The sequence below is a fragment of the Capra hircus genome, chromosome 8 (assembly GCF_001704415.2).
Source record: "Capra hircus breed San Clemente chromosome 8, ASM170441v1, whole genome shotgun sequence".
In the NCBI taxonomy this organism is placed as follows: domain Eukaryota; kingdom Metazoa; phylum Chordata; class Mammalia; order Artiodactyla; family Bovidae; genus Capra; species Capra hircus.
Genome location: NC_030815.1, coordinates 17,133,506 through 17,146,943, shown reverse-complemented (window position 1 = coordinate 17,146,943; position 13,438 = coordinate 17,133,506). Strand labels below are relative to the sequence as shown.

Here is a 13,438-nt window from a genome sequence, read left to right as displayed (position 1 = left end):
TGGTGGTATCCAAGTGATCCCGACTGGGGCCATTTTTTCCCCTCCTTCCAGGCAGTAAGTAGGCCAGTATTGAGTGCAGTATTTGATAAGTTTTTTTCTTTTTTAGCCCTTCCAGTTGGTATCCCTCCTAGTGGGCCAAAAGACAACCCAGCGGGGTGTCTAAAGGAAAGCTAAGCTTATTTCCCATTTTAGCGACAGTATAGTTTATATCTCATTCCCAGGGGCCAAGTATTGGGGTGGATGCCCCTATATCTGACTCTAGAGAGATTGTAAGCTCTCTCCTGGTCCCAAATTGCCTGATTGTATATGCGCCAAAGGAAATGTTCAGTAGTAAGCAGAGTCAGTGGTGCTGTAGGACTGGTCCCGAAAGGTGAATTGACCCCTAAGGATGTGTCTCAGTTCAGTTCAGTCGCTCAGTCCTGTCCGACTCTTTGCGACCCCATGAATCGCAGCACGCCAGGCCTCCCTGTCCATCACCATCTCCCGGAGTTCAATCAGACTCATGTCCATCGAGTCCGTGATGCCATCCAGCCATCCCATCCTCGGTCGTCCCCTTCTATTACTGCCCCCACCCAATCCCTCCCAGCATCAGAGTCTTTTCCAATGAGTCAACTCTTTGCATGAGGTGGCCAAAGTACTGGAGTTTCAGCTTCAGCATCATTCCCTCCAAAGAAATCCTGGGGTTGATCTCCTTCAGAATGGACTGGTTGGATCTCCTTGCAGTCTAAGGTGTTAATTTTCACCCAAGACCAAGTGTGACTATACTGAACCCCGTCAATCACTTACACGTGGAAGCACTCAGCCAAATGCTCAATTAAATGGCTGAATTTATAGAAACAGGGCACCCAGTGGAGGGCTTCTAACACCCGATTGTCTCCCCAAGAACAGAAAGCACAATTGATGGGGAGCAGAGAGCGAAGCCTCTCAGAAAATCTCTTGCAAAGACCCAGAACTTCAGGTCCAAGTATCGACAGAGTGAATGGAAATAACTTGGGTCTTCATAGAGAGGAAAAGAGGCCAGGTTGAGAGAGAAGGAGTGGGAAAAGACCAAAGGTATAACAGTGTGGGGAGAGAAAGAGGAAAAAGAAAAAAAAGGGGGTGGCCTTACAGACGTCTTCTGCCACCTACAGATACCCAGGTGTTAACGGGACTTTTCCCTGGGTCTCCAGAGAAGGGAGGACTGGAACTCGGCCCTACCAGAAATCAGAACCAGAGTTCGAGTTCTCTGCCAAGAGGATCAGTCTCCAATCCTCAGCTCAGGTTGAGGCCCTTCGACCAGACTCCTGCATCCAGGACCGGGGGACTAGAAAAATAGGATGGGATAGCTTGAAAGGAGGGGGTGAGATAAAAGGGGGTCAACAAAATCTCTTGTTCCTTACCTGGTCCGGGCACCCTGGCCAGTTGTCTGCGTCAGGCGGAGACCAGGGACAAACGAGTCCCAGTTGAGGCTGCTGGGTCAGATCCGTTGGCAGGCAAGCTGGTCCTGGAGTACCCCGAGCAGTCTGGATGTCAGCCCCAGTAAAAATGGAGGTGTCCCTTCATGGTCACCAGTTGTTGTAGGAAAGGGGGACCCCTATTGGACAAATTGGTCAGGTATTACTGTTTCTCTTTCCATAGCTCACTGTAGCTCATAGAGGCGTTTTGGGTCATAAAGCGATATTTGTTATCTTAAAAATGAGTATTTCATAAAGATGATGATAATATCACTCAGCACCAAAGCTTGACTGGTTGTTGACCTTGGGCAGTTACCTTTCTAAGCTTTTTGTTGTTATTCAGTAGCTAACTCATGTCTGACTCTTTGCATCCCAATGGACTGTAGCATGCCAGGCTTCCCTGTCTTCCAGTATCTTCAGGAATTTGCTTAAATTCATGTCCATTGATGTCTAATCATCTCATCCTCTACTGCCCCTTTCTCCTTTTACCTTCAGTAGTTTCCTTATATAGTAACATTTACCCCTTCCACCCTGTCTCAAGGCTGTTATGAAAAGTAAATCAGATAATATATAAAGCCAGGTACTTTCCAGGTTCTCAGTAATATTGGTTTCCTTCTTTTCCCTTTAAAAAAGAGACTTTTAAAGCCAGCATCACAAAGTTAAGTCTCTGAAATAGAGAAAGTAGGTATTATTAATATTTAATTCTACCAGAATGGAATTTTTAAAAATACTATTTTCTGGTTATAAATGTAATTCATAGTCATTATAGAGGATTTAGGAGAGATATAAGCAAACATAAATAAAAAGTAAAAATATAATCCTAGATCAAAAGTTTATTACTATTAAAATTTTGGTATCCTTTTAGTCTTTTTTCTGTATTTTCTTGGGGGAAAAAACGTTTCCCAAGTATTTTCTGCCCAGCTATTCCTCTCTTGCAAAGGTTTCACAGCCAAATTTCTTAAAATAATCTCACTCTTGGTTCCATTTCTTTATATAAAAATCTATTCTCAGGACATATATACCCAGGTTCTCCTGATCAGTAAATGCAACACATATTTATACAGTATTGTAAAGTAAAGTAAAAATAAAAATTTAAATCAAGTAAAAAAAAAAAGTCTCTAATATTCTGCACTGCAGTCCACTCCTTTATTCTTGAAATGTTTTTTCCCCATGACTTCTGATTTTTCTTTTATTTCTTTGGTCACCTCTTATTCTATATGGATCCTTCATGTTAATTTAGTCTTTAAAAATTTGGTATTTTTGTAAGTGCAGTCATGAATCCTTTTCTCTTGATGATTTCAACCATTCCCATAGCTCTAGGTGCCATGTCTGTGCTGATAGTTTTAGAAACTGTATCTTCTGATCTCACATTTTTCTCTGGGCTTTCAACCCATATTTCTCTATATGGGCATATTTACTTATCTTTATTTGTATGTTTTTGAGGTTTCTCAAACTGAACAAATCCTAAATCACTTTCAATGTATCATCTCTCCCTCCTACAAACAAAAATTTTATCTCTTTCTGCCTACCCTCCCATACACTCATTTGTTCAATTTGGAAGTGGGATTCTGCACTGACTTCTTTCATTCAACCACTGTATTTGGTCGATTGCCTGTTTGTTAATCCCAAATCCCTCATGTTTCTTAGTCCCTCCAGATCTCTCCTGCTTTGTTTCTACAATTATTTTTATCTGGCAGGAGACGCCAGTTCAATTCCTGGGTCAGGAAGATCCCCTGGAGAAGGGATAGGCTATCCACTCCAATATTCTTGGGTTTCCCTTGTGGCTCAGCTGGTAAAGAATCCACCTGCAATGCAGGAGACCTGGGTTCCATCCCTGGGTTGGAAGATCTTCTGGAGAAGGGAAAGGCTACCCACTCCAGGATTCTGGCCTGGAGAATTCCATGGACTGTATAGTCTATGGGGTTGGAAAGAATCGGACACGACTGAGTGACTTTCACTTTCATTTTCACTAATTGTATATTTTATCAAATATATGTATAGCCTTCTTCCACTGAACTGTAAGTTCTTTGTTCATTGCTATATTCTCCATGCCTTTCTATTTGCCTGGCACATAGAAAGCATTTAATAAATATTGTTTAATGAAAAAAAAATTCACAGCAGTATAAGATTTCTTGCCTAGATCACTGAATCAACTGGTCTTCTTGAGCATAGTTATGCTATTTCAATTCACTGTCCATGTGGCAACCAGAGTGAACTTTCTGAAATTTAACCATGTCACTCTGTGATTTGAAACTCATTGATGACTTGCATGGCCCTTAGCATAAAGTCCCAGTTCCCTATCTTGACTTAAGCCCTTCATGAACTTATCCTTCAACTTTTCCATTTTATCTCCTACCACCACCCGTTTCAAACTGTGGGTTCTAGGCATACCAAACTTCTGTTATTTGCTCAGAAATACTGTGCTTTCTTACCTCTAGACATTTTTGCACATGATGATTATTTTCTCTGGAAACTCAGTTTTTCCTTTGTGTGGCTGATTCCTAATACTTAAGACAACAGTTAAAAGGCATAGCTTTAGAGAATTCTTTGGACCAATATCCGTTATCTTTTCACAGTAGAAGATATCTTGTATCCTGGAATCTTATAGTTATCCAGTTTACTGTAAATGCTTCTTTAATTTTCTGATTTAACCTCTAGAATATAGCTTCTTGAGTGAAAAGTGTCTCTGTTGATTTCCATCAGCACCTGGCACATAGTAGATGCTCAATACTTTGGAAAGAAAGAAACACGCACACCACACACCCATACACACACACAAATGTGCAGTCATCGTTATTCATGGATTCTGTATTTGTAAATTTGCTTTCTCACTAAAATTAATTTGTATTTGTATTTCAGATTCATATTTGTAGTACTTTCATGGTCATTTGTGAACACATGCAGAGTGAAAAATTTGAATGCTCAGGTTCTCAAGTGGAGGTTGAATAAGGCAGCACTATGCCTCTTGCTTTAGGTCACATACTTACAAGCATTCTTTTCATGGTACATTATTTAATGTCGCTTTTTAAAGCCACATTTTTATGTATTTTTGTTCATGCTTTTGCCATTTAAAATGGCCTCCAAGTATAGTGCTGAAGTGTTGACAAATGTTTCTAAGAAGAAGGCTGTGATATGCTTTACAGTGAAAATATGTCTGTTAGTGTAAGCTTTGTAGAGGCATAGTTCGTGGTTGGCCTTTAGTTCAGTCTTAACAAATTAATAATATATATTAAGTAAAGTATATTTGAAGAGAAATATACATAAAGCAAATTTATATATTAGTTTCTTGATAAAAGTATTGTCAGAGGCTCACAGAAACTAACTCTATATTTCCCATAGGAGTTAAATGCTTGCTAACTCAGTGTGTACAGTGATTTTACAGAATATAACTACCACAAATAATGAGAACTGACTATATGTAATTATAAAATTTTGCTCATAATGTTTCATAACTTGCTTTTTTCCCCACATAACTGTGTACGTATGTCATGCACATACTAAAAATAATATTTATCTTATATGTTAATTATGAAGTAAGAAAAAGAACTACATGTGTTCTTGTATGTTTATATGAGTGTGGAGACAAATGTGATTAATACATAATCAGGTTATGTTGGTTACCTAAAGGGTGAGTAATTTTTTTTAAATTGATATTGCCTTAATGGTTACAATGAACATGTTTCTGTTGCAGACACTCTTGTAAACCATGATGTTTAGTGATTTCATTTCCTTTTGTGAAAGAACTGAAGTTTCAACCAAGTATGGCCTTTGAATTTTCCTACATTTCAGACAGTCAGCGGCTACAGTTGGATCTACAGAAAATGGAGCTTCTGGAAAGTAAAATGACTGAGGAACAACAGTCTCTAAAAAATAAAATTAAGCAAATGATAACTGATCTGGAGACATATAATGATTTGGCAGCTTTAAAATCATCAGGTGAAGAAAAGAAAAAGGTAAATGGTAACAATGCTATGAAATTGTAATTCAAATTGTTTTTCTTGATTAAATTTAATAATATATGAGTTTTTAAAACTTCATAAGTTTATTTTCACTTGATTACTTGATGTATAAGGAAAAAATAAAGATGTTTATATACAAAGTAGGAATTTAGAGTGAATTTCAAAACAAAAGACAAAAATTGAAAAGCAAGGAGTAGAGTACTTCAACAAATATAATAAGTGTGTCCTCAGTCATTACTAACTCTTTGAGACCCCATGGATTATAGACCACCAGGCTCCTCTGTCTATGGAATTTTGTAGGTAAGAATACCGGAGCAGGTTGCCATTTCCTACTCCAGGGGATCTTCCCAACCCAGAGATCAAAGTTGCATCTCTTTCATCTCCTGCATTGGCAGGCAGGTTCTTTACCACTTCATTACCTGGGAAGCCCTTCAACAAATATAAACTTTGTTAAATGCAAATTTGATTATGATATTTCTCTACTTAAGACTTCTAGTGGATTTTCATTGCCATTTACATTAATTTAAAGTAAATCTGGTAGAGTACAAACACATAAGGCAGCCCTAATAAGTTATTATTTATATTGTTAATATTAATTTGGCTTATTATGAAATTCCCCAGTGACTCAGCAGTAAAGGATCCACCAGCCAGGATCCACCAGACTCAGTTTGATCCCTGGGTTGGAAAGATCCCCTGGAGAAGGAAATGGCAACCCACTCCAGTATTCTTGCCTGGAAATCCCATGGACAGAGAAGCCTTGTGGGCTACAGTTTATGGGGTTGCAAGAGTAAACACAACTTAGGGACTAAACAACAACAACACAATTTAGCTTTTTTATAGTTGGAAGAATATTTTTACAAACAGGTTTTCTAGCCTTGGTAGGATTTTAGTAGAATATTATTGAAATTATTTAAGTCAAATGCTATTTTAATTGATTTACTAGATACCTGCTAAAGCCTTTTATTTACTTCCATTTGGATCCATCTAGAAATTACATCAGGAGAAAACAGTATTATCAACTCGCAGAAATGCCTTTAAAAAAATAATGGAGAAACTAGACACAGAATGTGAGACACTAAAAACACAACTGCAAGAAAACGAGACACATTCTCAGGTAAAAAAAAAAAAAAGACTGAAATTCATTTCTATTTTTAGATTATCTGGCATGTTCTTTAATCTGTATTTTCACCCTCAAAGAAACCCATTCCTTTTTTTTAATCTGCTTTGTTTACCTACCAGATTTTCTGGCTTTGAAGATAGCTAGATTGTATACAGTCTCCACTCAGAATGAGTTTACTCCTGCCTTCTCTAAACCTATATCGAAGGCCAGCTCTAGGGTTGGCACTATTCTGGGAACAGTCATTATGATAATAGCTTTTAAAAATATCAAAAGTAAAGTGTTTTTAATGCAGAAACGTTGCTAATACATCAATGCCACAGATAATGAAAATGAGCCATAATGACTAGTATCCCACCACCCAGAAGAGATGATTTTATGCATATGTGGATAGATATTTCTAGTCTATGTGTATGTGGTATGAGTATATTCACTTTATACATACACGTAAGTATACATTATTTCTGTATATTTACATAAATGGTACTATATTGTACCTATTATTTGGAAACTTGTTTTTCATTATTAACTGTTCTTTCCCTTGTCAGTAAATTTTTTAAAAATATGATTCTATATAATATTTGACTGTATAGATATAGCAAATTGTTAGACATTTTGGTTATTTCTCATTTTAAAACTGTTCAAATAATGCTATGAAGAGCAGTCCTATTCTTGAATTTCTTTATTTGCATTTATGATGATTTACTCCGGATGCAAAGGCAAACCTTTTTCATATCACTCATCCTGCTGATAATTACCTAAACAAGGTCTGAGGTCTTCTAGATTGAAGGGCAGAAGCCTTGTCTCTGTCACTCACTTTCTCCCCAGCACTGTGTTAGTGGTTGGCACATGGTAAGTGTTCAATAAGTATTTTTTGGTGGATTAAATGAAGCATGCGTGTCGTATACAAAATCAGTTATTATTATGGTCTGATAAAGGTTGGTCATTCTCACATCAAATTAATCTATGTTAACAATTTGCAGCTATGATTTATTAATGCTAAATGCATTGTTTTTTCTTCACGTGGTATCATGATCATGATAGACAGTTATCATTAACATTTTGGTATAATATCCTTGTAAACTTTTTTCCTTTGCAGTTCAGTTAAATTCAGTCGCTCAGTGACCGACTCTGCAACCCCATGAATCGTAGCACGCCAGGCTTCCCTGTCCATCACCAACTCCTGGAGTTTACCTTTGCAGTTATACACCCTTAATTATATTGTTCTTACAGATAATGAAATCATTCTATGCATACAGTCTTTAAGCATTTATTTTCTTACTTAAATGTTTTAAAGCTCTTTTTTTGATATTTTTAGGGTGTCAGCTATTTCATTTGTATGTATGTACCTTTTAAAAAAAAGATAAACCTTATATTCATCATAAAAGGGGTGGACTCTCATCAGAGTTTGCCACAAACTTCAGTTCAGTTCAGTTCAGTCGCTCAGTGGTGTCCAACTTAGAAGTCACTAATTTACATGTTTCTAATTTATTAGTCAATTACTTTGTCTCTGCTTTGTAATATACAAGCCTATTTATAGACTTCTAAATAGCAAATTTATCCTAGTCTGTTTAGAGTTGGAATGGATACTGGAGAAGAAAACCTAAGAACAAGTTAATGAGGCCATTGTCTCATGGTTCATAGGAAAGAGCATTGATACTTCATATGGATTTTTGGCCCTCTTCTTTCACGGAATAGATGATTTAAAGAGAAAAACATTTAACAAACAGTTTCTTAGAGCCAGTCTGTGGCTACCTTGTTTATTCCCACATTAAGTGATAATCTTATTCTTAACCCCATTTACAGGAATTTGTAACATAAATCACAGTTTACAATGCTTCTCTGTATTATGGTTTGCCTTTTATGAGTCCCAGTTGTTTGAATCAAATCCTGGCCTCCCTATTTTTTGAAGTTATTTTCTTGAAAACTGGCTTTGACATCTATAAATAACATGGCATAACAGACATTTTTTGAGTGGTTATTTATTTGATATCATTTAAACATATTTATATTGGAACAAACTGCAAAGCTCCTAGAAGAAAACACAGGAGAAAAGCTCCTTGACGTTAGTCTTGGCAACAAGTTTTTATTATAACACCAAAAAGCACAAGCAGCCAAGGCAAAAATAAACAAATGGTCCACATCAGACTAAAGATTCTGCACAGCAAATGAAACAATCACCAAAAGAGAAAAGCAGTTTACAGTTTGGGAGAAAATATAAAGAACTCATGATAGACTTTTAAAATAAGTTGTAGAGAAAAAAAAGATTTGTGCTTCTTGACATCCTTGGGGGTTTAAAGGCAAGATTTATATATATCACTGAAATAAATAAATGTATAGTAAAGAAGGAATTTGACCATATGACATAGAGTTGCTTTTATAGCAATATTCATGTAGCACTTAAGAGGTTTGCTTCATAATAAGGCCACCCCTTTGTATGAAACAAAGAGGGAAAATTTGGTACTTGACTTTGCAAAAGGTTATTTTAGATTTATTGTCAAAAACTGCTGACTACTTCCTTAAGTCCATCTGAGCTTCAAGGTTCTATCAGGGGAAGCTGGATCTGATTTTGTAGCATTAACTCACAGCACATACAGTTCATATAATTAGTTATGACTCATCCTAATATCTAGATTTATCTTTGGAGGAAACAATGGGATAGATGCTACACTGATACTGAACTTATGCCCTGAAAATAATTTTAACTTGAGCTTAGGAAGAAATATGAATGCTGTTTCAGTTATCAGATTTTTTTAAATGATTATTACTTCTTAGAAACATTCAGGCAGAACATTATTTTAATGTTTCATTTTTCAGACTTTGCTTAGGAAAAAAACTATGTGCATCTTAAAAAGACCATAACCCAGAGTTACAAGGTTAATTAAATCAGAAAAACAATTTAATTCTATAACAGTAAAATTGTCTTTGGAGGAAGCAACCATCAATATAATATCCACATTAGCTTCCTGTTGATGCAGAAATTGTTGTAAGAATGCCAGCTTTTTACCAGCCCTCTTATAATCTTTACACTGCAGCTCTACTCTTATCACAGCTTGTGAAATTAGACAGGAAATTTAGCCCTGGAAATAAGGAAGTTTCTCCTATATAGCTCAACCTTTGACAGTGTTAGAATATGTAGTACTTTCATGGCATTAGACCTTCAGATTTCAAGGAGAGATTCTTATCATGTCCCATTCTTTTTAAAGTTCTTTTAGGAGAGGGAAATATCATAAATTGTCTTTCAGTTGGTATGTTCATTGGTATAATAAATATGTTCCAATTAAAGTAAACAGAGTAAACCTGTTGAATTCAGTGTTCTGTTTAGTATTATATTTACTGTTGTTTAACTTTTTCTAAATTTCTCTTTTGTCTGTCGTGGCTTTCTCTCAGTAAAATACGGGAGTTGAAAAGATTTAAAATTGAGAGGTTTTGTTTCTTATATCTCAGAGGAGTGTATAATTGTTTTGAATATGGGCACTGGTGAACATTTTTCTTTTGTGTTTTAGCTTACAAATTTGGAGAGGAAGTGGCAACACCATGAGCAAAATAATTTTGTGATGAAAGAATGTATCCTTTAAAAAATTACAAATGAACTTGATTGAGGGATTTTTTTCTCTAGGAATTTCTTTAAAGATTGAAATAATATTCAGTTCAACATCAAATACCTAATATGTACAAAATACTGGCTAAACTATGTGGGAAATGAATAAGACTTAGTTTCCATTCTACAATAGTGTGTGTGTGTGTGTGTGTGTGTGTGTGTGTGTGTGTGTACTAAAGTAACTAATAGAAAGCAGACCATACAAAGCCACGTATGTGGCATAGTGACTAAGTACTCAGATTTTAGAGTCAGGGAATCTAATTTTAGATATTGACTCTACTATGTATAGGTTATGGACTTTGGACAGTTAACTATAAACTGCAATTTTATCATCTCAAATACAGCTAATATTTCCTTCTCATAGACTTGTTGGGAGAATTATATATAACCATATATATGTATATGTGTGTATGTATGGTCATTTTTTGTTATTTATAATGTTGTACCTTAGATATCTGGGAAGCAAAAGGAGGGATAACCAAGAAGTGTACACATGAGAAATTTGACCTTCAATCTCATCTACCAAGATAGTACTTATGTCCCATCTTATTTCTATCAAGATAGTACTTACGTTTAAGTCTTTTTGCTCATCTTTTTGTGTAATCATAGATGGAAGCAGCAACTGACAACAGGTATTGTGGAATGTAAGAAACATTTCCCAAAATGTTGTCTCCTAGTCCCATCTTTGACTATTCAAGAGCAACTCTGATTAGAGAACTAGATTCTAACTCATTGGTTGCATAGGTTCTCTAGGATGCTACTGAACATCCTCTCAGGGCATCATGGACCCAGCTTTCCTCTAGATGAGATGCTAAAGGCTCTAGTTCCCAGTGGTTGTGCAATTTATTTTAAAAGCAGATTTATATTCACAATATGTTAAAGTCCAGAACTCTGGTTTTGTCTGACATAAACTAGGTGATTTTGAAGCAGAGTGATGTCTAGAAACTTGCCTGAAATTCTGTGTGGTACTCTAAAGGATGTGGTTCTTCTGAACATTGAATTGTTCTATGACCAGATTGAGATGAATAACATATTAACTCTAAAAATGTTTGTATACCATAGGTGAACTTTTTTGAAACAAATTTGGCCTGGCCTTTTAGGGTTAGACCTTTTAGGTTTAGGTTTGATGCTTAATCTGTTAAAATACTGTTTGTTTTTTTAAAACTATTCTAATTGTGCTTTTTTGTGCCATCTTCAGTTTTCAATAAGAAAAACACTAGTATAATTTGAGTCTTTTCTGCATCACAGAATTAGATTAATATTTGTATTGATATTGTTCCCTCTTAACTCATGTAATTAGTCATAGCAACCAAGAGTCAAGAGAGTGATTACCGGCCGATTATGAAGAATGTGTCCAAGCAGATTGCAGAATATAATAAAAGCATCGTGGATGCTCTGCATAGCATGAGCAGAAACTGAGTCTGAAGCGACTGCAAGTCTCTATAGAAATGTTCTCTTGCTGCTAAACTTTGTACACGCCATTAAAAAAAATTGCTTACCCTTGACAAGTTTTACCTAACAAATTTTGAAAGTTATAATTTCATGGCCTCTTTGAAGAATGATACTTTAAATAGTATAATAGTTTAATAAATAGCTTATATATTAAAAAAGTATCATCTCCTTTTATATTTAGATTTGTTTTGTGTAGGTGATAAAAATTTCTCAAAGAACCAGGAGATAAAACAAACTTAAAGTGGCTATTGTTATTCATTTAGTTAGTATAATCCATCTGTGGCAGCAAATGCTATCATCTTTTCATATGTCAAGGATAGGAGGCATGCTTGGAGTATGATTCTAATTTAGCATTTATCAACCTTGCCAATTTTTGCTTCTAGAAATAGATAATAAGAATAGAAGGGAGGTATTTAGTTTTGAGCTTTACTTCTCAAGCAAGATATATTTGATGTGTTTTTAAGGCATATGAAATCACAGGTAAACACGTAACATTTTTTATATGTCAGTTATTCCTTTGTGAAATTAAGGCATTCTTTATTGGGAATTAATAGTTTTACTCTTTGCACTTAAAAAATTATTTCTTACATGTATTTGCTAGGACAAGCATAAAATTTAAAATAAATGTTGTATTTACAGTGGACTCTTTTGGACTATGCTGTTCATTTTTATTCCGGAGTTTGCATTCACTGTTAGTACTACAGGAGGACTCGAGCAGATTAATTTATAAGCGTTGCCGGCACATTTGAAAGGAAAAGGTGGAAGAGGTAGAAATGTGTCATGTCAATCTGAGGAGACCTTACGGAACTGAAGATGCATCCTCTCTTTTGGGAAGAATGAGTCACTTTGCCAGAATAAAGTATCCCTTAAAACTGTCCTTCCTTTGCTCTGATCTTGCATTCCTCAAGTTATTCTACCTCTCAGTTTTCATGAAACAGGAGCATATTAGTTTCTTTTTAAAAAGGCTTTATTGAGATACAGTTTACATATGATGAAAGTTCCCATGCATGTTCCTTACCTGAAGTAATATTTACCATTAAATTATTCAATTTTAGTTCTGTGTGAGTTTAGGTAGAAGGGTGACCATTGTTGAATTTGATTAATTCTGGGTTACTAGTATGGCCGAAGATGCTGCACACACATTCATTAAGGTGGCATTCATAAAGTATGTTCCTTAGATCCTGAGTTCTTCAGGTTTCTGATAGGTGTTATACCATCAAAGGATTCATAGTCAAGGGAATTTGGGAAGCATTATTTGAAACAAAGGTAAATTATTCTCTTTCTTCTTGTCTGCTCAGAACCCTTAATATGCTAATATGCAATAAGTTCAAGAAGAGTATATACTATTAATATTACAGTTTTTTCTGAGTATTGGGATTGTGGGTCTTTTCATCTTCATTGAACTTTCTGGTACTTTCTCAAAATTATCTGTGATGTACATATAATAGTTTGATGTGCAATAAAAATTCAAATTAAAAACATATATACAGTTAATACTTGTAGAAAGGACATATGATAGTTTAGACAGCTCTGCTATAATCATTGAGCTAGAACTTAACCAGTCTTTACTCAGAAAGAAAGTAGGAGGAAAATTGCCTCGTCATTATATATGTGTGTTTGTATTATAACACTATGAAGTTTGGCAGAAAAAGATTGTAACTTTCTTGAAAAAAGCAAAATTCCCAACTTCCATGCTAAATTACTCATATATGATATTTGGGGGAACTTAACTGAGCAGGATTTCTTTAAACTAAAATGTGTTATCTGAGGGAAATTCTTACTAATGTCTCTTCCTTCCTCTCAGAGCTTTTCAACAAATCCAACAAGAATATTCTCTCTGCTAGGGTAGACCTGGAGGCTACTATCTGCTTAAACC

The 13,438-nt window shown here is 35.5% G+C and overlaps 1 protein-coding gene across 3 annotated transcripts in view; it reads left to right on the top strand.

The window, feature by feature from the left end:
• The window catches only part of IFT74 (intraflagellar transport 74), a 98,821-nt gene extending 86,386 nt beyond the window's left edge, over positions 1 to 12,435 (top strand). For all 3 annotated transcript variants that reach the window (XM_005683594.3, XM_018051891.1, XM_013965870.2), the window contains 4 exons: positions 5,223 to 5,386; positions 6,381 to 6,506; positions 10,016 to 10,076; positions 11,411 to 12,435. In XM_005683594.3, coding sequence (XP_005683651.1) covers positions 5,223 to 5,386; positions 6,381 to 6,506; positions 10,016 to 10,076; positions 11,411 to 11,529 — 470 coding nt within the window. In that variant the 3' untranslated portion in view covers positions 11,530 to 12,435. The remainder of the gene's footprint in view (positions 1 to 5,222; positions 5,387 to 6,380; positions 6,507 to 10,015; positions 10,077 to 11,410) is intronic.